This window comes from Pelodiscus sinensis, chromosome 25 (assembly GCF_049634645.1).
Source record: "Pelodiscus sinensis isolate JC-2024 chromosome 25, ASM4963464v1, whole genome shotgun sequence".
Classification (NCBI taxonomy): Eukaryota; Metazoa; Chordata; order Testudines; family Trionychidae; genus Pelodiscus; species Pelodiscus sinensis.
Window position 1 is genome coordinate 12,022,322 of NC_134735.1, and position 23,984 is coordinate 12,046,305.

General features: G+C 47.8%; 1 protein-coding gene across 3 annotated transcripts in view; it reads left to right on the plus strand.

The window, feature by feature from the left end:
• WDTC1 (WD and tetratricopeptide repeats 1) overlaps window positions 1-23,984 on the plus strand; it is a 61,356-nt gene that overhangs the window by 32,247 nt on the left and 5,125 nt on the right. For 2 of the 3 annotated variants that reach the window (XM_075908834.1, XM_075908835.1), the window contains 9 exons: window positions 2,890-3,077; window positions 7,714-7,896; window positions 8,210-8,304; window positions 9,903-10,018; window positions 11,094-11,169; window positions 13,832-13,928; window positions 16,396-16,569; window positions 22,634-22,869; window positions 23,685-23,853. In XM_075908834.1, the coding sequence (XP_075764949.1) occupies window positions 2,890-3,077; window positions 7,714-7,896; window positions 8,210-8,304; window positions 9,903-10,018; window positions 11,094-11,169; window positions 13,832-13,928; window positions 16,396-16,569; window positions 22,634-22,869; window positions 23,685-23,853 (1,334 nt within the window). The remainder of the gene's footprint in view (window positions 1-2,889; window positions 3,078-7,713; window positions 7,897-8,209; window positions 8,305-9,902; window positions 10,019-11,093; window positions 11,170-13,831; window positions 13,929-16,395; window positions 16,570-22,633; window positions 22,870-23,684; window positions 23,854-23,984) is intronic. The other variant, XM_075908836.1, reaches the window with a different exon arrangement.

Genomic DNA, 23,984 nt, shown 5'->3' on the forward strand with positions numbered 1-23,984 from the left:
GTGTATTTCCTGTGTGGACTGGTCTAGGCTGAGGTGGTTGGTGGGGTGGAAGTTGTTGAAATTCTTGTGAAATTCTTCAATAGTCTCTTTTTCCATGGGTCCAGATGATGATGTCCTTGATGTAGCGTAAGTAAAGTACCAGTGTTAGGGGACGGGAGCTGAGGAAACGTTCAAGGTCAGTCACAAAGATGTTGGCATATTGTAGTGCCATGCGGGTGCCCATGGCTGTGCCGCTGACTTGAAGATACAAATTGTCTCAAACGGAAGTAGTTGACAAAGTTGCAGAGTTCTGTAACTAGGTGTGCAGTGCTGTTATTGGGGATGGTGTTCCTGATGGTCTGTAATCCGTCTTCAAGTGGAATGTTGGTGTAAAGGGCTTCTACGTCCATAATGACTAGGATGGTATTTTCAGGTAGATTACTGATGTTTTGAAGTTTCCTCAGGAAGTCGGTGGTGTCGCGGAGGTAGCTAGGAGTGCTGGTAGCATAGGGTCTGAGGAGGGAGTCAACATAGCCAGATAATCCTGTTTAAAGTGTGCCAATGCTTAAGATGATGGGTCATCCGGGATTTCCAGGTTTGTGTATCTTGGGTAGCAGATAGAAAGCTTCTGATCAGGGATTAGGGAGGGTGTTGGTGTAAACTTGTTCCTGAGCAGCGTCAGGGAGCTTCATGAGCAGTTTTTCAGGTTTTTTTGGGGTATTGCTTAGTGGTATCACAGGAGAGGGGCTTGTAGAATCTGGTATTGGTGAGTTGTCTGGTTGCCTCCTGTTCATAATCTGGTCTGTTCATGATGACTACAGCGCCTCCTTTGTCAGCCTCTTTGTTTTTGAAGCTGTGTATAGCATTGCGTTCTGCATGACTGAGGTTATATGTTGTTTGCTGACCAGGTCAGCTCGAGCATGTTTGCAGAAGCAGTTGATGTAGAAATCAAGACTCTCTCATTAGGACCATTAGTGGGAGTCCATATAGAAGCTTTCCTCTTATGGGATCGGCGGGGGGGAGCGGCAAGGTCAGTGTGGTGTACGTTGGTGGGCTGGAAGTATTCCTTCAGGTGGAGGCAACACAAATAGGATTCCAGATCCCTGCAGAACTGAATCATATTCGTAGGGGTAATGGGGCAGAAGGAGAGTGCTCGAGAGCCCAGCACAGGAATCTGTCCTAAGAGTGGTTGATAATGATGTTGGGTGAGTTGCAAGTATCTAGAATGAGAGATCCTGAGGCATGTAGCAGTTTGGATAGTTTATTGTCCTTTTTCTTCTGAAGGGCGATCAAGTGGTCCTTGTAGGCGGTTTGTTGAATTGTAGTAAAATCTGGAAAAGATGAAGTGTGTGTGGAGGCTTGGTTTTTTATGATGGTTTCTAATGTTGAGAGCTCCCCTCCCTCCCCCCCCCCCCCCCATTTGTTGTATAGAATGCTGATAAGGTGATTCCTTAGTGTTTTTGCAAGTGTGGGGCATAATCTCTGGCTGTAGTGCATGGAATATGTAGACTGTAATGGGTTTTTCATCCTTAAACCCTTAGGTATGATGTTCATCTGTTTGCACTTGGAAAGAAAGATTATGTCAATTTGGATCTGTGCAAGTTTCTTTGTGTAGTTGATGGATTTCCACTGCATACGGGTGAATGCAGTGCCTTGCATGTTCAAAAGCTTCAGGGGGTTAGTCTGTACAGGATAAACTTAAACAACAAATAGTTTGGTAGCACTTTAAAGACTAACAAAACATGTAGATGGTATCATCTGTTTTTGTGGGCACAGCCCACTTCTTCAGATGACCAAAGTGGTGGATGTCCAGAACTAAATAAATATGGGAGAAAGGGGTGGGGTGGAGGGGGCGACAGCAAGGAAGGTTTAGGTTTGACATTACGAAAAACTTCCTAACTGTTAAGGCGGTTAAACACTGGAATAAATTGCCTAGGGAGGTTGTGGAATCTCCAACCTGCTCTTAAATATCTCCAGAGATGGACAGACATCTAAAAGAGATGATTCTGGATGGTGCTTGATAACCCCTCGAAGTCCCTTCCAGTTTGTATATTTTACAGGCTCATAGAATACTAGTAGTGGTGGTTACAGCAATTGAGACCTTTTTTAAAAAAAGGTCTCAACAGAACTGTTGTGTGTCTCATAGCTGGAGACTTTCAAAGATTTCTACATCAAGCATGTACAAGGAACATATATGCAGATGGTTCCTTCATCTGCACAGAGAGTGGCTGATCCAGTGGTTAGGGACCTAGGAGACCTATTATTCCACCACAGACATTTCATGGGATCTTGGGCAAATTATTTACTGTCTTGAATGTGCCTCAGTTTCTTCATTTTACAGATGGGGATAATAGCACTTCCCTGCCTCAGTTTCGGTGCTGTGAGAATTAAAAAGATTGATCTGCTCCATTACTACATTTAATTAGCATAATTTAAGAACGTGGCTTAGATCGCTATTCTCCTGCAGTTGGGAGTGATTTACATCTCCCCGTGAAATGCAACAGAAATCTTTAAATGGAGGAAGAATTTGCTTTCAAAACATGCCTCTTTACAGAAGGGAAACTGGAGACTGTTCAGTTGTATCATGCGGAGCATGAGCAGTGGTAGCCAGAGTTGGCACTGCATGGAGAGCTCTACAGTCTAGTAGTGGGCGCTCTCTAAATTATGCAGGAAGGCAAGAGTTGCTTTGCCTGTTGCAAATAAGAATGTCCTGCTATCCAACAAGCTTTGGTTTCCCAACCAAGAGCTCCTGTTTTGTTGTGTTGATGCCTGGTGTGATCCAAGTGCTTTTGGGATATAACTTGCAAAAAAGACGCAGCAGCAATTGGGTTATAACTGATCAAGGTTGGATGACTAGAAAGTGGCAGTTGAAGCTTTTCCAGGTTTGAATGTCGGATCTTCCTCCCACAGTTCTTGCCACATTCAGGGGATCGGATCCTCATCACAGGGGCTGCAGACTCCAAGGTGCATGTTCATGACTTGACTGTCAAGGAAACCATCCATATGTTTGGCGACCATACCAACAGGGTGAAGCGTATTGCTACTGCTCCTATGTGGCCCAACACGTTTTGGAGCGCAGCCGAGGATGGGCTAATCAGGTACGACGTTTTGGTGCTTGTTCCGGGGAGTGCTGTAAGATCTCTATCAGAGTAGTCATGTTGAGCTGTCATAGATTCCTTTAGTTCACTCAATTCTCTGTCCCTTCTGGTTGGGTTAGCACTGGGGCTGGCATAGCTCAATTCATAAATGGAGGAACTTTGGTTGGATTTACCCAGTGTTGCTCAGGTCCTTACATCAATTCATTCTTTTGGGCCTTCTTAGGGGGTGATTTTCTTCTTCTTTCTTTTTCTAATTTTTAAAAAAAAAGTGCTTGCTTCATTTGAATCCTAGCTCTGGGGTGGGGTTGGGGATGACCGGTTCAGTATGCAGGCTGCCCTGGGGAGAGAGGATTACCTTAGCTGTCCCACTGCAGCAGCTTTGGGGCAGGTTAGAAGTGCCTCTCCATGACTGCTGCAGCTCCTGCAGGCCCAACCAGGGGAGGAGTGCATGTCCCCCAGCTGGGGCAGGTCCAGGTTCATCTGCCCCCTGCGCTCCCCAGCCAGGGTGAGGAATGCAGCAAACTTTGCATGTCCCCTCACTCCCTGATAAAGCCAGAATGTTCCTGTATGAATCAGTGTGTGGTAGGGAGGAGCTTCAGCCCTCCTACTCCCCCCCCCCCCCACCTTTCCTAAAGGTTGCCTGGGGCATGGGAGGCTCAGGCAGTCTCTGATGGAGGGGGAGTCTGTCTCTTCTGTATGGTTTTATGAGAAACAGTCCCATTCCAGGCACATCCCATTTTCCTGGCACAACCAAACCTTTACCTTGCTTTAAATATTGATAAGAGGCAGCTGATTACCGAATGTGGTGGTCCTGGCTCTTACCATTAGGAGGAGTTCTTGAACAGGCACCAGGGGCAGCCCTAGACTAGCTGCCAGCAACTGGTGTCCTAGGTAAAGCATGCAATCGGCACCCTCACCTCCAAACCCCTCAATGATATCACGCCACCGTTTGGTGCCCCATTTAACTTGGCACCCTAGGCAACCGCCTAATTCACCTATATGGACGGGCCGCCCCTGACAGGCACGCAAGTTCTTTCAAATATCTAGTAGATTTGTGTTGCCGTGTCATGTAGGAATGCTAGTCACTGACCAGGACCCCACAGCGGTTGGCATTGTACTCAACACAAAGTTGGTCTTGCCTCAAGAAGTTTACAGTTAAGTATTAGATGGACAAAAGGTGGGGGGGGAGTACAAGGGAAGCAGTGAGACAATACTGGTGGTAGGGCAGTAGCCTCAGTACACCAGGTGAGGAGGGATTGAAGGGTGGCTGATGAGGTAGCTCTGGGGCCCTCCTCATCTAGAACAAAAGGGGCAGCAAGGGAGGGGAGCCAGCACAGAGGTGCTTGTTTGTTTGAAAAGTTAACAACTGGACAATGGAGGCTGGTGTTGAGGGCCAGTTAGTGTGTGTGCAGATCCCAGCACAAAGGGGCCTGAACCTGGTTAGCCTCTAGGCACTACAGTAATATTAAAAACCAAAGTCACAGCCTCTCATTCACTGGTGAATGAGACACAAGTAGGGTTGGGATTCATTGTGGAGATCCGTGAAAGTGAGGGTATGTCTACACTGCATCCCTAGTTCGAACTAGGGATGCAAATGGAGACAATCGAAGTAGTTAATGAAGCGGGGATTTAAATATCCCGCGCTCCATTAACATGATCTCGCCGGTGCGCTAGTTTGAATCACAGCTGATTCGAACCAGGAAGTGCGCGCCGGGACGCGTTAGGGCTTTAGTCCGGACTAACGTGTCCCGGCGCGCACTTCCTGGTTCGAATCAGCTGTGATTCGAACTAGCGCACCGGCGAGATCATGTTAATGGAGCGCGGGATATTTAAATCCCCGCTTCATTAACTACTTCGATTGTCTCCATTTGCATCCCTAGTTCGAACTAGGGATGCAGTGTAGACCTACCCTGAGATACTTCCAGTTAAAGGGGAGGCGGTGGAGGGCTTCAGAGACAGGTGATATGAATGGCTCGAAAAATTTCCTTGGCAGCAGTATTCCCCACGGATGTGAATGGGGCAAGGTTGTGTTTTATCAAGAAAGATCAGAACTCAGATTAGAGGCGAACGAGAGGCCGTGTCTTCGATTTTTAATATTACTGTAATGCCTAGAGGCCAACCAGGTTTGGGCCCCTTTGTGCTGGAATCTGCACACGCCTACAATGAAAGAGATTGGCTTAAAGCAGTGGACTCCAACCTTTTTACACCCAAAATCACTTTTTAAATCTCAGAACAGGCGAAGATCTATCGCCTTGCCCCTTCCTTGAAGCCCCGCCCTCTCTATTCTCCTCCTGTCCATCACTTGCTATCCCCAGCCCTTACTTACACACTCTGATAAACCGTTTACTTTTAAATTATGCGATATATAAAATTAAAATCACCTGTTTATAGTTATGAAATAAATGGTCTGGTTTTTATTCATGATATTTAAATCTAAAATGAAGCATTTATAATTATACATTTTGTGGGGACAGAGTTCTGCGGCTGGGGGCAGGGGAGAGGAAACAGGGTGCTGGGAGGGCAGGGGACAGGGTTCTGCAGCAGTGGACAGAGTGCCAGTGGGGACAGGTTTCTGCAGCTGGGGACAGGGTGCGAATGGGGACAGGAATAGGGACAGAGTTCTGTAGCTGGGGAGGGGGGACAGCGTTCTGTGGCTGGGGACAGGGGAGGGGGGACAGCATTCTGTGGCTGGGGAGTGTGGTCTGGGGAGTGGGGTGCCAGTGAAGACAGAGAGTACCCTGCATCTGCATCCTCCCAGGATTCTCCCCCCACACTGAGGGAAACCACTGGTGCAGGGAAGCCTGCCCTGGGGCCAACACCCCCTGCGCGCGCCTCCCCCGGGACTGACTCACCCCTCCTGTGTGGTGCAGGGAGCCAATGCTCCCTCCTGCAGTACACCCGGTAGAGCAGCTAGCGCACTTCCAGAATCACCGGAAGTGGTGCTAAGCTGCGGGACTTGTGTCCATCCCTGGGAAGCTGACACTACCTCCATTTTCACTTGAGGTAGGTAGTGGGGCTTCTCGGGGGTGGGAGGGAAATGGGGACGGGACTGACAGGATGCCTCACGATCGACTGGTCGAGGCCTCGCAATAGACCAGTTGATCGCAATCGACCTGTTAGTGACCATGGGCCTAGAGTAGGGGTGTAAAATCCTATTTAAAAAGTTAACCAGTTAAATATTGTTTAACTGATTATCCAGGATTCGACAGGTAGGGGGTGCTTCAGCTCAGCCAGGTTGCCAGTTAATCACTTACCTGGTAAGTATCACCCAGTAAGGGTGATGCTTACTGGGTAACTGGTTAACCCTTTACATCCTTAGACTAGTCTATCACCTCCCTTTGCCCCCCTAACCTCCTTCCTCCCTCCAAACTGCATAATTCAGCTTGAAATAAGAGATCTTTTCATAAACTAAGGAAATGAGCATTTCCTGCTACTGAAAAAGAGGTTAGAAAAGAACGTATCTGCATCTGCCTGCTCTGCTCCTTTTTGATGTAAAGGCCTGTGAGGTTTTCCCTGCAGATCCCTCATTAAGACTCTAGAACAGGTCTATGCAAAATGTGGCCCGTGGGCCAGATCTGGCCTGCCAAGCCTCCAGATCCGGTCCATGGAGGCAGTGGGGAGCTCCAGGCAGCTCCCCAGCTTGCCCCACGTGCCATTCAGAAAAGTGGCTGTAGGCCTCTGTCTTGAAACTGGAGGGGAAGGGGGAAGTTTTAGAAGCCATCCTGGCCACAGCCTGCTTTTAGCACCCCAGCCCTTTCCTGCCCCCAACTCTCTACGCCCTCCCCTCCCACACCATTTGACATACTCAAATCCTCTCCCACTCTTACACCCATACCCCCTTCCAGATCTAGCACCCTAGTCTCCTGCCCCAGATCACAATCCCCTCCTACCCTAGGTGACATCCCAAACCCGTGCACTCCAGTTCCCTGCCCTAGGTCACAACTGCCTGCTTCATCCCAACTCCCTGCCAGACCCCAGTCTCACTTTTGCACCGAAACCTCCATCCCAGACCCCGCATCTCCATTAATACCATGATAGTGTGGCTCCCGACCACCTTCCAAAATCTTGGAGTGGTCTCCCCCTCCCCCCCATCAAAAATTATTGCCCACCCCTGCTCTAGAAAAATTAAAGATAACAACCTCCACGCAGCTTACTCCAGGTTTAACACTGGGCCCTCTGTGTGTGTTAGGACAAGACTGAGCATTCTTGTTGGTGCTAAATAAATTCACACATGATAGAGACATGAAGTTGAAAACATTGGTGTGAAGCTGAATTCATCAAACCAAAGAGCTTGCAGTAACCTGGGACACTAGAAGCTTTAGCATTACTACTTTTAGGGGCAGCCATTGTCCTGTGGCATCTTAAAGACTAACAAATATAGTTTTGTTAGTCTTTGAGGTGCTGCAGGACTCTTTGTTCCCAAACAGTCGTGCTAATACAACAGTCTTGGAGGGGGAAGGGTGTCCTCTTTCCTCCTCAGACACAATCCAGTTCTTTGTGAAATCTAGGTCACTATTTAGCAGTAATAATATAGAGGTATCTGAATTCTTCCTCTGCTTTCCATGGTGCCCAAGCTAAAGTCCCCTCTGTTGCTATGCTGGACACTGGTTTATGAGCTCTCCCTTTTGCCTTTTAGGCAATATGATCTGCGAGAGAACAGCAAACGCTCAGACGTCCTGATAGACCTGACCGAATACTGTGGGCAGCTGGTGGAGGCCAAGTGCCTAACTGTCAACCCTCAGGATAACAATTACCTAGCGGTGGGAGCCAGTGGGCCCTTCGTACGGCTCTATGACATACGCATGATCCACAATCACAGGTAATGGCAACCATCACTCATAGGACCTTCTCAACAGGGAAGTGAGTAGTACGAGACCTGAAAGAGGCCTTGCACGGTAGGAATGGGGCATCTAGAGGAGCTGGCAATCCTCCTCAGCTGTGCAATGGTACTAAGTTTTCCTCCCCCAGTGTCCCTTACACACAGGTAAGTGGAATTGCCCAACATTCTTGTGGTGGAACTGCCTAGCATTCTTGTGCATTCTTTTTCCTTGCAAGTCAGAAAGCATATCTCAGGCAGTTGACTTCAGGCAGTGCAGCATTGTAATCCTAAACCCACTTTCCTTTCTGGCTAGAAAAAGCATGAAGCAGAGTCCTTCGGCGGGAGTCCACACCTTCTGTGACCGGCAGAAACCCCTTCCGGATGGTGCAGCACAGTACTACGTGGCAGGTACAACTGCTGCTCTGATGTGACCACTGTTTCTATCAGGCAGTGCCTAGGAGCCAGAATCACTAATGAGATGCCTATTGTAGGAGTCTTTGTACATGCAGCACCAACATGCCGTCCCAAAAACCACCTCTGTGCAAGAGAACTTACAATCAGTTGCTATTAGCACCGGTTATCGTATTATGAAAATTGGGACTGTCCTGCTTTGCTATACTGATGCATTGACTAACCTGCGGAGGGACTGGATGGCTATAGCTCCTTTCTCAAGTGTGGGTTGAGTACATCACCTGACGTAAACTGCACATGGATTTGGCCTAGAGGTGTTCATGTTGGCCAGTTGATGTGAAGAAGTTGCTCTCGATGCTCTTACACCACAGGTATCCCCTTTTAGACAGTTTCATTGGAGAGTCAAGAACTAAATAAACCACAGATTATACATTGCCCTCTAGAAGGGAAAGCATTTGTGGTACAATGTGAGAGGAAAGTTGGCCTCTTTTACTTAAGGATGTGAATGACTAGTCGACAAGCAAATGCTTATCAGATAGTCGACAGGATAGTTGACTAGTCACTCCTTCCCCCCCCCCCCCCCCACCCCGGCTACCTCTATCAGAGAGAAGCAACAAGGGGGGGAAGGGGAGGGGGTACCTCAAAGCGGCAGCGCCACACAGAACCCGGGGTCGAGAACTCTAGGGCTGTTGCTACACTTCAAAGTTGGAGGTGCCCTATTGACTAATCGAATAGTCGATGCAAAAATGCATCGACTATTTGATCAGTCAATATTTAACATCCTTACTTTCAATATCTCTCAGGGAGACTTGGCCACCAGATTTTCTGTTCCCTTCACTAGCTCTAATCACCCCCCCATCCCGCCAAGCCCATAATATGGATTGGTCCTAACCACTGTATTAAAACAGTGTGAAAACGGTCGGTTAGGCCAGGAAACAGTTCCATTAAAAAGAATAAGAATTGTGTCCCTGGCAAGCCTTATTTCTAAGAAGGTCTCACCATAGGATAGGGTTCCTTAATTCCTTAATCCTTCTTTGTTAGACTAGAAAAATGTTGAATGCCATCTGAAGTGAAAGAACCCATGTGGGGGTTGAGCACTTTAATTGCTGTGTGTCCAAGAAGCCCATGTTTTGATGTGCCAATGAGCCAAGACACACAGAACCATTAGAGCTGAAAAAAACCTATGTTCAAATGGAATCTTTCGTGACTTGGGGAACGGCTGACTCCCGTGAATGGCCGGAGTGTCAGGATATTTTCACTGAAGCAGTGTGTTGGCTGCCTCTGGATCCTAGCAGGATAGCAAACATGTTCTTAAGGGGCTGTTCCTTTACACCTGGGCACAGCCAAGCAGAAAGGCCCTGAACACGTGGCCGAGTAAGTTTCAGAGCAAGTAGTCTTGCCTTGGGTTAGAACCTTTCAGACTTATTATATATCCCAATAGAAAACTGGGAAATAGCTTGAAATGTGACTACATTTCATTCATGTATCTCTTTGAGCAGACTCCAAAACACCTAGTGGCCAGTGAGGAGCAGATGATGACCAGGGGCTACCAATTAAGCAAGGGAGCTGTAACTTGGTTTCTTTCCTTTCTGCAGGGCACCTTCCAGTGAAGCTCCCCGACTACAACAACCGACTGAGAGTTCTAGTAGCCACATATGTCACCTTCAGCCCTGATGGGACAGAGCTATTGGTCAATATGGGAGGGGAACAGGTAGGATCTTAAGTGAAGTTCAGTAATAAGTGTTTTATATAAGACTGAATTAGTTGGGTCACGATGTTTTGACTCAAACTGCAGAGAGTAATGTCAGGGTGTTTTGCCCTGAGCTATTTGTGCATGTCTGTAATACAGTTTGATTTAAGTGGCTGGTGTATTAGATTTATTCATTTGTTCCCCTCATACATCAGCAATAGGTGTAGTGTTAGACTTAAATATCATTTTCATTCTAGTTTTGCAGTTGACGTTTGCCTGTCTGCAAGAGCTGCAGAAATTGTTTCATGACTGACCAGGAAACCTGCACTAACTCCTATTTTGCTGCCTCTGGCTAGTTCTAGCGGAGGAAGCACTTTCTCCTCCCACAGAGGCAATGGCTTGCACCTACTAAGCATTTGATGAAATTCATGGATGTCTGTAAAGTAAGGCTGTAAAAGACTAGTCGACTATCCCATAAGCATTTGCTTATTGGAAAGTATTTTGACTAGTCAACTAGTCGATATATTTCCCCCTCCCTCAATCCTTTGCTGTCTCTAAAATCCCCAGGTGGCTTTTCAAAGGGGTAACTGCTGAACAACTGATCCATGGATCAGCTGTACGGCGGCTGCCTCTTTAAAATGTCACCTGCGGCCATTCAAAGGGGCAGCCATGGAACCCGGGTCATCTGGGGACCTGCAATCAGGTCATGGGCCCAAGGACAAATGGTTCAAGTAGCCACTTGTATAATGTGATGTTTACATTTGTAGACTTTTTTTTTTTTTTTTAAATCCTGGTAACACCGTAGCTGAAACTTTTGTGCCCTTACTAACCATTTAGTCACTGTCAATTTCTTGCTTGTATAGCGTGTTTGGTATCAAGGGGACTTTATTGCCATTAGTTTAGTAGAACTGGTACCAATTCTTTCTGGACCTCTTACCTGGTCCTAGCGCTGCTACTGCCATCCTTTTGTCTCCTTATTGGATGCATGTCTATACACATTCTACCAAACTGTACAGCTGGGTGTTGTGTCCTGCTCATCACTATGGTATCACCTACAGTGCACTCAGTCCTTGGTGTCTCTCCCATTGCCTTGTAGGTCTACTTGTTTGACCTGACTTACAAACAGCGACCGTACACTTTTCTCCTGCCAAAGAAATGCCACTCTTCAGGGGGTAAGTGGTGCGGTGTGGGAAGTGAGAGAGAGAGAGAGAAGCATAGCAAAGCCATGTGTGGCACGATTCCGTTTTCCAGCGTGAAATCTGAGCTGGGCAGGAACTGGGAAAGTGAATTAGGACAGTGCAGTAGCAGGGATTTTTCTGCAGTGCTGTAAGGGCTATAGTGTCTAAAGCCCTTCTACAGAGCAATAAAACAGGTGCCTAATAAGCAGAAGTCCCTGAAATACCCAAAAATATGTAGGGGTTCTTCAAATTCTGCCTAAAGAGTAAGGGATGGTTTAGTGCAGTGGTGGGCAACCCTGCAGCCTGAGGGCCACATACAATCCATTGGGCTTCTGTGTGTGGCCCACAAGACATTTTATTTACCACTGCCCATGTGCAGATTCAACTGGCTTCTGTCCATATAGATTGGTTTTCCTACCGGTATTGCCAAAGTGTTGATGGCACCCAGCATTGTCTGACTGAGAACCATGTGCTCCCTCTGCAGCCAATCCAAGCACTGCTACTGTTCAGTCAGCACATTCCACAAATGCTAGATACACAAGCAGCGTTAGCAAAACTCCCTTGCGGCCCACTGAGGTGAAGGAGAGCCACTTGCGGCCCATTCACTAACCTAGGTTGCCCGTTACTGCCTTAGTGTCTTCAGACAGGGTCAGTTTCAGACTGCTGGTCTTCCTTTTACTTCCTTACCCAAAGGTACCTCCAACTGAATGGTACCTAGAGGGAAGTAAGACTTGAGTAGCCTTGTTCCTTAACTCTATCCCCTCCGCTGCACTTGCAGCAAACAAACTCCACCTTGGAGAACAGAAATTTGAGGCAAAGGCTATGCTGTGACAGTCTAGCCTGCAGAAGGCACCTGCACACAGAGGTGAAAGTAAGCCAGTGTGCCTTGGTGTGGCACTCTGGCAAGAAACCTGCCAGAGCTGCAGAGGGAGGGGCAGCGCGTTCCCTGCCTGGCTCCCGGGGCTTCCTGCTAGCTGCCACAATCAGCAACAGGCAGGTTAGAGGGGCTGGCTGGAGAGTCCCACATCCTGGAGTGCCCCAGTCCTGAGTCCCCTCCACCTCCACTGCCATTTGGGGGATGAAGGGGATGCAGCCACACATTACTGGTTCCTCTTGCTCCTGGCTGCCCGGGGGAGGGGCAAGGGAGGAACGCGGCAGGCTCTGCAATTTCCCGTCACTCGCTGAGAGTCCAAGGAAGCAGGAAGGAGAAGAAAAGCAACATGTGTGGACTGCTGCTGCAGGCCCCTGCGCCCCTTGCCCTGAATCCTGCAGGCCCCCACATCCTTCCTGCTCTGAGCTTCCCTCATCTCTCTGCCCTGACCCGCTTGCATGTTACCCTAATTCCTGGATTTTCAAACCTTCACGCCCCGAGCCCCCCACCTTTACTCCATCCCACACTTGAATTTCTCACAGGTTCTGTCGTATCACGCACACACCTCGGGGGGGAAGAGAGGGGGGAATAAGACAATATCTGGAAGAAACGTACATTACTTTCACCGTTGCCTGCACGTAGTTTCTCCATACCCAATCTTTTGGCAGTCTCAGGGGAGTCTGTACTGTTGTTCATGCTCCAAGCTATTAAGGTTGGTGTTGGTCACCTTACATACTCAAGCCACAAGTAACTCCTCTGATAGCAGTTAGTTGCATACAGGAGCAGCAACCAACAGACAAGCTGGCTAGGAAGTAGAAACGAACCTCATCAGAGCTAAATTAATCCTTAGAATTGGTAGCCAAATAAAAAATCACTGCCAAGAGGACCAGTGGAAGTGAGGGCAGGATTGAGAGCCAAGAGCTCATGGATTCAAATTCAGACATAAATTCCCCTCTGACTTCAGTGATGTCCCTCCCTAGCCCATTTTTCCCCCCACCTCCTAATGTGAGGCAAGCACTAGTGTCTTCAAACAATATTGCCATGTTGGTGTTCCAGTGAGCTTCTAAAATGTGAAGGTGAAGTTAAAGCTCCAGGTATGGTGGCAGTACCTGTTTGCTCTTTGCCGCCTAAGGATTAAATGGAGATGTTCTGTCTCTCACCTTCATAAAAATGTAAAATCTAATCTGGCTAGACTGCAGCCCACATGGCGTCCAGTCACCATGCTTTCTTCTGTAGCATCTCGCTCCACATCCACCTTCCTTAGCGTCACAGTGTCTTGCTTTAACTCAACTTATCAGTGTGTATTTTAGTCACTTATAAAAGCAGAAGGCTAGCTGGGGCAGTGTAACTCAGTGAGGTGGCTGAAATAGCCATTCTATAACCTTAGAACCTCTACGAATCAAATGAAAATACAGTGGGTCCTGGCTTGTGCCAGGCCCAATCTGCTGACTGGTTCTGAATACCTTTATCTTGTCCCCCATTTTATGTGGGAATAGGGAGGCAGGAAAAGATTGGAGAAGCGCTAGATGTATTCATCTTTCTTGCTTGGGAGTTCTGTTGTGATGGATCCAGTAGAGTATTTGTAGCTGATATCTGAGGGGGTCAGCCAATCCTGCCCAAGACTTATATTTTCATATATTTTGAGGTAGGCACCATACTCGCTGAAGTCAGTGGAGTTGTAGTTACAAGTCTGACAAGCCCACGGAGGTGTGAAATCCATAGCTGGATTTTATTCTCCATTTTACTGATTTTTTTTTCTTACACTCTTCCTCCCATTCCCCCCAGAAGTGCAGAATGGAAAGACATCAGCCAATGGAGTGTCAAACGGCATCCATCTCCACAGCAATGGATTCAGACTGTCTGAGGGAAGAACACCTCTCAGGTGAGGTGACACATTTGTTTGGCCGAGGTGCCCTGGTTCTGCCCTGTGCCCCCAGTGAGAGCCATAGCTGCTGACGCAGGTGTGAAGTGGAATTCTTTGTTTACTAATGCAAAGATTGCACAAGGAGCTCTGTTCTGGGATTCACTCAACTGCTGGAGGTAAACCGGCTACAAACAGGAGCCAGGTAAGGCCAGAGCCAGATGGGGAAATCATGGCCATCAGGATCTTTCTCTTTTTATGTTTGTGGTGAATTATTGCTGATTTAAATCCACAGTTGGCCTATCACATGTGGAAACCAACCTCTTTTACTTATCCGTAGCTCAGTCTCTTTCCTAACCTGAAAGAACCATGTTTGAGGGGTGGAGGGCAGCATGGGCTGTCTCAATGGTCCATGCTGCCCTTCTCTCCTTTGCTGGTAATAGGATCTGTTGGGATGGGGGCACTTGTTTGCTGTGAAATGATTTGGCAGCCTCTGTTCACAGAACAACACTTGGAGGGTCGTGACTCAATCATGATCATCCCGGCCTGGATTTGAATGGGTGACTGGGTTGAATAAGTCTTTGCCATTACCAAAATATACCCTGCTTCTCTCTCTTTTGTAGTTGGGAAAGTAGAGGCAGACTTTTGAAGTTTAACACGTCTGGTTTTGGGGGAGTCCTCTAGATTAAGGTGCTTCATCAGCAATCTTTTAAAATGTCAAATAGCTGGTTAGTGCAGTCAGGTGAGCTAGCTTATTTGACTTTTTAAAAGAATGTTGTAGCTGAATGCAGACTTGAAACTCAAAAAAAATACTGGTTATACAGTAGAACTTGTGGAACTTGCAAGCTGTGGATGAAACAAGGTGATACCTAGTAGATTTCAAGTAGAGTTTAAATATGTCATATCGATAACAGAAGCACCAATTGTTACATTGTAGTCTACTATATATTCAAGAGGCTTGGTTTTGTTTGAGAGGGAGCGAGTCCGTCTGTTCAAGAACTCCTTGCTGTTACTGAATTTAGTAATCCTCTTAAACAGAATGCAGCTTCCTCTTATCATAACTTAAAGTGAAGTAAGTGTTTGGTTGTGCAGGGGGGGCATGCATAAAACCACACAGAAAAGAAACCATCACCAGGCAGGTGAAAAGGGCTGGCTTGGGGCACCTCCAGGGACCTTTTAGGGAGGGCAGGGGAGGTTGAAGCTCCCTCCTTCCCCAGTTTTGTACAGGAACATAGCTGTTCCCCCTCAATCAGGGAGTGAGGGGGAAATGCACAATCTATTCCTCTGCCTCCGAGTTCCTCAGCCAGAATGGAACCTGGACCTGCCCCAGCTAGGGGACATGCACCCTTCCCCTGGCTATGCCCGCCAGAGCTGCAGCAGCCATGGAGAGGTGATTCTCACTTAGCCCTAACCTGCTGCAGTGAGAGCCAGCTGGGGCAGTCCTCTCAGGATATGTCTACACTACAGTGTTATTTCAAAATAGTTATTTTGAAATAGTTTATTTCGAAATAACGTGTCTGCACACAAAATGCATTTTGAAATAGTGCATCCACACTGAGTGGACTCCGAATCACATTTAAGGCTGGCCAGAACCAGTTCCGGCAGGGCACCAGATCAGGACTTACTGTGTAGGGCTGCTGCCTGAAGCTAATTGACATCTGTGCTTAAAGCCGCCCCCCCTCCCCCTCCCCCGGACAGCCAGTTCTCAGGTTTCCCTGCTTGCTTGTCTACCTCAATGAGGGACAGCAAAGCATTTTGTCTCTGCGTGCTCTGGTTGCCTTCACTCGGGACACCACAGCACTCTGCAACATGGAGCCAGAGCTGCCTCTAGGCACCCTGGTGCTTCTCTTGGACACGTTGCTGTGAGCCTGGCTGCACTTTCTGCAGGCTGCCATCTGGGAGGTCCATTGGGGGGCTGTCAGTATCCAGGAGGCCCTGCAGGAGAGCTTCCACCCTGAGGAGCACTAAGAGCCTCCCTGGTCTGCCCCCACTGTGGGCTTGTGCCTCATTCCTCCCTCATGTCCTTCCGCTTACTCCTCCCTAACCCCCCTTCCTGGTGTCATGAAAATACATGTATTTTATTTGAACACAAACTCTCTTTATTTAACAAAACTGGGGGGGGAGGGAATGAAACTCTGGTGAGACTGGGGAAAGGAGGCGGGAGAGGGGAGAGGAGGGAGAAACCTGGGAGGAAGGAGCTGGAAGGGGGAAGCAAGGGGAAGAAGGGGGAGGGGAAACTCAGGGCTCGGGGTTGGGGGTCTCGCCGGACCAACTTGATTGTCATGCAAACCTGCTCCTGGGTTCGCATGTGGCCTTCGGCAAGATAGCTGCCAGCCTGGCCACCATAGGCGGCCGTGTGACTGGGGTGGGGTCTACTCCATTGATTCTCAGTGCAATGGAATTCATCTGTTGGAAGTCTGTTTGGCCAGGTTTAATCTCTTCAGTGTTACCATAGTGATTGTAACCCCATGCCTGTCCATCCCTGTAGTCCCCAGATGGAGCTGCCTCCATACCTGGAAAAAATAAAGCAGCAAGCCAATGAGGCATTTGCATGCCAGCAGTGGACTCAAGCCATCCAGCTGTACAGCAGAGCAGTTCAGAAAGCACCCAACAACGCCATGCTGTATGGAAACAGAGCTGCTGCCTACATGAAGCGCAAGTGGTAAGTCAATTGGAGCTACTTTTGTGGAAGGCTAACACAATTGTGTGCTGTCAAATGCCCTTTACCAAAGGGCTGGGGCATCATAGCTACACAAAGTTTCGGGCTCTGGACTTGGATGACCCAACAGAGTTCCTTTCTCATGGGTGCCATTGCTCGCAGCAGGGCTTCTTGCCACATTTTGCTGCAGAGTGGGGCTCATCTAATTGGATAAAACCTACCATGCAACATAAAGGTTAATTACAGATTTGTGAATGTTGGAGACTGGTTCCTGATAGTGTCTGCTCACAAGATGCTGTTGTTAGTTCACCCCATTGCTCACTGGTACACTGTGTAGCTTGCTGTTTTTTTGTAAAAAGAAAGCTATAAACGCATGTGTGTCAAGCAGGTTCAGTAGCTCTGTGATCTGATATAGGGAACAATCCAATGGAAGGACTCCTAGACATCTATCCCCTGAGGAGAGAGGGGTCATGTTGCTCATCTGGTTCAATCCTTGTACTTGCCTTAAAGCCCACAACCCCTTGCAGGTTAGTTGTAGACTCCCACTGCTAGCCTAATCCAAATCACCATCTCTGGAAAACTTACCCAGACTACATCTAACATGAGGTGTATCCGTTCTGGCTATTACCTGAACTAGCCACATCTATCACACTGTACGCTACCTGGGATTCTTTCAGTGATGCTGCAGGGTTATGGTAAATGCTTTGGGTGCTGCCAAAGGCTGTATCTGACCCGCTGCTGAATGCGTACTGCTAGCATCTGCAGTGGTTAACATCCCTTCTGACAGCAGCCAGGGCTGCTCTCATAAAATGGCAAAACTGTTTAGCCAGGCATTCATGCATGCACAATCTCACCTTGTCCGTCTGTCTGCCCAAGAAGTAGGGCCATTGAATGAGACTTACTATCCACGTATTTAAAATCGGGATGTAAGTGACTAGTTGACTACCCAATAAGCATATGCTTATCGAGTAGTCACTTAACTAGTCACTTCCCCATCCCCTTGTTGCCTCTATCAGAGGGGTGGGGGAGCAGGAGCCAGTGCTGGGGGAACGGGGGAGGCACCAGCTTAAAAGCTGGTTCCTCCCAGCACCATCTCTATGGGGTGGGGCAGAACAGGGGAGGCAGAGGTGTAGCCAGGGGACCAGGCATGAGTCAGGAGCTGATTCCTGGCATGTGCTCGGTGCCCCACGCACACACCTGCTGCGCCTCTTCCTTTTACATTATTAAGAGCTTGGCGGTTCTTAATACGTTTAAAAGGCAGAGCTGTAGCGGGGTTAGCTCTGCATTTTCCCCCTATTACTGACTAATTGAGTAGTCAATGGAAATTCCATCGACTACTCGATTAGCTGATTAAATGCAATTTAAAAATCCTAATTTTTAAAATACTTGCGATCTCTATTGCTGAGAGCACAGCTTGGGAGCAGCCTCAGAAGGATGTAAAAACCAAGGAGGGAGAAGTCTCTTGGGTGGTGGAATGGAATGGTAAAAGGGAAAACCTAGGTTGAGCCTTGAGGCAAATTTAATTAGTGAGGTGTTTAAAAAAAATGATCCTCTTCACTAAGGAAATAGGATGGCTCAGTTGATGGGCACATCTGACATTATACTGGGCCAAGGTGAATAGCAGGATATTTCTTGAGCTGGGAAGGTGAACAGTTAAAGCTCCAGCATGTTTCCTTAATGTGTGATTGTGACAGGATACCCAGAGTGCAACTTGGACCATGAACCACCAAACCCACCATCCTGGACTGTCTCTCTCACTGTGGTGCTAATAGGCACTGCAGTTGTACAGCCAACCGCAAGCAGGGACGCACCCAGCCATGTTACATGATTGTCCAGCTACTCAGGACCTATCAGAGAGGCACTTTGCACCCCAGAAATATACCATCCTGCACTACTCCAGGTTCCCCTGCATTGTGCAAATTCCTCAATAAATTTGCTGCTGCTTCATAGGAAAGTAAGACGTGCTCTAGCCTTTGTAACCTGAGCTCAGATACCCTAAAGCACTTCAGCTAAAAACACATTGTTTTGGGCAAAATGTAAAACAGATTAATGACAGAAAGAGGTTTTAAGTGGTTATAAGTAGCAGGCATAGAGGTCTACACTGGCCTCTTGAATTTGTGCAAGAGCACTGACTTTGTAATGTACGAAATCAGTGCTTCTTGTGCAAATACTTTCACGCTCCCACTCGGGAAAAAGCCCTCTTGCGCAAGAATACTGTTTTGTGCAAAAAAGCCCTGATGGCTAAAATGGTGATCGGGGCTTTCTTGCGCAAAATCGCGTCTAGACTGGCCACGGATGCTTTTGCGCAAAAGCATCCATGCCAATCTAGACGCGATTTTGCAGAAATACTTTTAATGGAAAAGTTTTTCCATTAAAAGTATTTCTGCAAAATCATGCCAATCTAGACTCAGCCCTACACTAGAGAAGCCTCGAAATTAGTCTGAGGCAGGCTTCCCTAATGTGGATGTGCTACCTCTAATTAGAGCCCCAGGAGGCACGGGGGAGTAATTACTTTGAATGGCCCTAGGGAAGGAGCTATTTTGAAATAGCAGCAGTGGCACTTCCATGCTACTGCTATTCCACAATGGCTGTTTTGGAAGAAGCGTTATTCCTCATGGAATGAGGTGTATAGTTTTTGAAATAAGCAGTGCATTATTTCGAAATTATTTTGAAATAACAGAATTGCTGTGTAGACGCTCGCACTGTTACTTTGAAGTAACTGAGCTGTGTAGATGCACCCGTATAGAAAGAGGAAGGCTTTGGATTGTAAGGTCTTAGCTTGTCCCCCACTCTCCCTAAAACTACTGCTTATGCTCAATAGCTGTGTTTCAAACCAACATTCTGTCCCTTTGAATCTGAAAACCCCCCAGTTTGCACTTACAGGAAAACTTTCCTAAGCAACCAGTTTAAATACAAAGCTTTTGAGCTTGCATAAAATCTTGTAACACTGGGGGAAGGAAGCTACTACTTTGGAATAGCAAATTCTTGATAACCGATCCTTCTGGCTGTTTCTGGTTTGACCATGAAGATTGAAGCATTTTGGAATGCTAGAGAAGCTAACAGCAGAACTAGCTCTTTAAAATACCAAGAACCCTACTCTGTCTCTACTTCACATAGGCTACGTCTACACTGGCCCCTTTTCCGGAAGGGGCATGTTAATTTCAGAGGTCGCAATAGGGAAATCCGCGGGGGATATTTAAAGTAGGAATAAGATCCTCCGGAAAAGGGCGCTTTTTCCGGAGGATCAGGGCCAGTGTAGACACTCTTTTCCGGCTTTTCTAAAAGCCGGAAAAAAGCGGCGGACATTTTTATTTAAATGCCGCGGGGGATATTTAAATCCCCTGCGGATTTCCCTATTGCGACCTCTGAAATTAACATGCCCCTTCCGGAAAAGGGGCCAGTGTAGACGTAGCCATAATGCTTTGTGGTCAAGTCTAGAATAAGTTTTGTAAAGGCCTGTTTTGAGCAGGGGAACCTGCATCCACTGCTGAATTGACAGCGTGATGTTTCTGAAGGTGTAGTTGCTTCTGAAGGTGTATAAACGTGCTAAGTGCTCTGTTTGTGTGAATGCAGGTTCTGCTGCTAATTTCACAGATAAGCCACTTAACCTTTCACTACCACCCTCTTCCAGCTGTAATGTAGGGGCCAGTATTCACTTACCTCAAGAGTTGACACTTTATGGGCTAAATTCAGGCGGGTGCAACTTCATTGTTTACACAGTCTGAAATGAATCCAATGTTTGCTAAGTGCTTTGATTTTTTTTTTCTTTGCAGTAGAAGTTGCAGGTGGTAATACGGCTGGCAGAACTGTTGGTCTGCAAATATGGCTCCACAAATAAGAAGCCTCTGGGCTGACGACCTGCTTCCAAATTCCATTCAGTAGCAATCAATCTCTTACCTCCCACAGTCCTCTTAGGCCCCCCTCAAAGTTTGGACTTGTGGGCAGTGCTGTGCTGTTGTAGCAGGGATGGCAAAAAGACATGTCTATGGTTGGGTTCATCCCATAAAGCTGGTGGCCTTGTGCCCCTCTTCCCTTAGGGGTCAAGTTGGGTGGGGTAGCCTTGCTCTTCCAAGTGCCACCCACACGAGTCCCCAAAACTGAGTCAGACTGTGCAGATATTATTTTTAAAAGTGCATGTTCTGACTGGGCTCCTACATGGCCTGCTTGACTCTCTGATAGTGGAAGGAAAAACAAAGGGTCCACCTCATGGTGCCAAACCAAGGACCTGCTCAGAGCAGGTGTACCCCTTAAAACCCTGCCCTAGCCCATCTGCGCTGCTCTAGCACTCCAGTGAAGACACTCCCCTGTTGGTGGGGAGGGTTTCTCCCATGGGCATACTCCTCCTGGAGAAACTGACGAGAGAAGCTGTCCCATCAACCTAGCACTGTCTACATGGAGTCAGGCTGGTTTAACTACGTGACTGAGGGAGTGGATTTTTCACATGACTTGTGCTGATAAAGCTCTGGGGTGTAGAGCTGGCCTCGGATTAGATTACACCTCTTTCCTTGTGGGTTTTAATAAGCGGTGAAAGAGCTATCGAGGTTAATGTTCTAAAGCCTGGATTTGGGCACCTGAGTTACCATGTCACTGAGATTTTTGGGTCAGCTCCTGTCTCAGATACTGTTCCCAACTCTGGAAGAGCACTATGCTCTGCTCCGTTTTGAGGTTATTTGTTGCATCCCAAATAGGGGCTTAGGCCAGGACTATGCTACAGACCTGCATCAGTTGTTAATGGGGGAGTGTTCTCTTTGATCTTTTCCATCCGTGAGTAGAATGAATTTTTATGTGCACAGGAGGCATGTGTGAATGTGCACTACCAGTAGAAACACCAAACCTAGCAGTGGGCACTCTGTTAATCAGCTGGGCGGCATTTGAATCCTGAGGAGCCACATGAGTGCACAGGTTACGGGGAACACTGGTCACAGGTGTGAAAAATCCACATCCCTTAGCCACACAGTTATGCTGATCTAACCCACTGTGAAGCTAAATCTTCTGCTGATGTATCACATGCCTCTCGGGGAAGGTGGGTCTACTGTGCGGACAGGAGCAGCTCTCCTGTTAGAATAGGAGCATCTTTGCTAAAGCACTGCAGCGGCACAGGTGTGCTACCGTAGTGCAGTATGTAAAGAGCAGCTTTTAAACTTTATTTTTAAATATGCTGAGGCTGGCACATGAGGACAGCTTGGAAGAGTTGCTAATACAGCTGCCTGTCAGCCCCATCACAGGCCTGGCTGGTGTCCCCTTCCTCAGCCCACATCTAATATAAATGAATACCAAAACGAAAGATTTGTCATGCTTCTGCTTTTGGGATGCATGCTGAGGCAGACTGGCATGGTCCTCTGGAGGAACTAAGCGTGCTTAGCCTAGATAATTGTATACCTATTTGGATATTATGATTTGGATCAATAGGTATCAGTTTGGGTTATAGAAGAAACTTAAAGCAATAAAAACATCTCCGGATGAACATGAGGATATAAACAATAGCTGGAGGAGAATGTAATTTTGGAGATAAATGTCCATCAGGAATAAAACCATCCAGATTTGAGATCTCTGTGGTGGGCATCTATCTTTTCCATTGCAAAGGGAAATGTCCTGCTACACTGTCTGGCCACAAGAGGGAACTCTTGAGCTACTGCACACATGGAAAGGTATCTGTGCCCTGAGGCTCCTTTCAGCAGGCTTGGCGGGGCCTTGCTCCTTTGGGAGGGGGATGCCCACCATTGATAAGTTTGCAACAGTGGGTCTTGATCTGTAGGACTTGAAATAGTAGCACAGGAAACAGTTGTGCTGCCGCCCTAGGGTGGGGGGCAGAAGTCTGGCCTCCAAACAGGCGGTGATCCGTCGTCTTCTGTGTGAGGATGTTTGTCAGCTGAGTTCACAAATAACAGCTGGGCGATGAAACCAGCCAGCAAAGGAAGTGCTGTTGGAGATGCTCGAGCCAATAGGAAGCCCCACTCCTCTATTGAGAGCTGAGAAGTAGATAAGCGTTCCGGTTGCCCAAAGCCTGGAAGAGGGTAGTGGATATTTAGGTTGCTTCTATCTCCAGCGACTGTTCTTCTCTCTGCAGGGATGGAGATCATTACGATGCTTTAAGAGACTGCTTGAAGGCCATCTCCTTGAACCCAGGCCACCTGAAAGCCCACTTCCGCCTGGCCCGCTGTCTCTTTGAACTGAAGTATGTGGCAGAAGCGCTGGAGTGTCTGGATGACTTCAAGGGGAAGTTCCCGGACCAGGCGCATAGCAGCGCTTGTGACGCGCTGGACCGAGACATCAACGCCGCCCTCTTCTCGAAAAGTGATAATGGTGGGTGCTAGTGCTCAGCACAGTGTCTCTACCCTTTGGGTTGGAATCCAGCATCTCCCAGGAAGGGGGCCTGGCCCTAACTTGCAACCCCTCCTTAAAGTGGGGCTCACTGAGATGCAAGCAGTTTTTTTCCATAGATTGGTTTGACTTCCTGACTGAAAGTTGTCACCATAACAGATGCCTTAAGGACTGTTCCAGCAGTCTGGTGACTTGCAGCCATTACTTGGTCACTTATGGAGAGTTCTAAGTTCTGTAGTGTATTATGGTCTGTCCTTTTTGCGGAAAACCATCCCTTTCAAGAGAGGTTCCTGGCTCCTGAGACTGTGCTTATGAATTGGGGCTTATACATAGGGTTGACTTCTCAGCTATGGAGGAAGGTCCTGATGCCAGAGAACAGGGAAAGTATGGACAGCCGCAGTGCACGCGTCCTGCCAGTAGCTGTCACTTGGCCAGGGAAGATTTGCCCACCCCTGGCTGTGATTGGTTGGATCCTTGGTCTTTGGAGGCGAACAACAAGGGAGTCAGTTGGGAGATGGAAAACTGCCCTTATATGGACTGATCCTAAGGTGAAGAGTTGTAATCATTTTTGGTCTTGAGCTGCACATGAGCTCTAGAGTTGGTATTGCAAGAAGAGGGTTGAGGTACAGAGGCGAGAAAGTGTGCGCGCTAAGTACCTGTCCTCTGGATAGACTGGCCTTGGCTCTCAACTAGCACTGTCACTTGAATGCCTCTCACAAATACTAACCTAGCTGAAGAATTCTCTGTTCCAACATGAGATGTGTGGAGGAAAATATCTCTTTGCTCTATCCTTCCAGCTGAAGACAAGAAAGGGGGCGGGCCAATTCGGCTGCGAGCAACCGGGCGCAAAGATTCCATCTCGGATGACGAGATGGTGCTCAGGGAACGCAGCTATGACTACAAATTCCGGTACTGTGGCCACTGTAACACCACCACAGACATCAAGGAGGCCAACTTCTTTGGCAGGTATGCTGACCTTGCATGGTAAGGGTTTGGGACTTCAGTTGCACAGAATGGCCGAGTGTTGCGGTTCAGTGTAGCTGTCATGATGTGGAGCCCCAGCAGGGGTGGCTATGAGAATATATTTTCACTCCTGG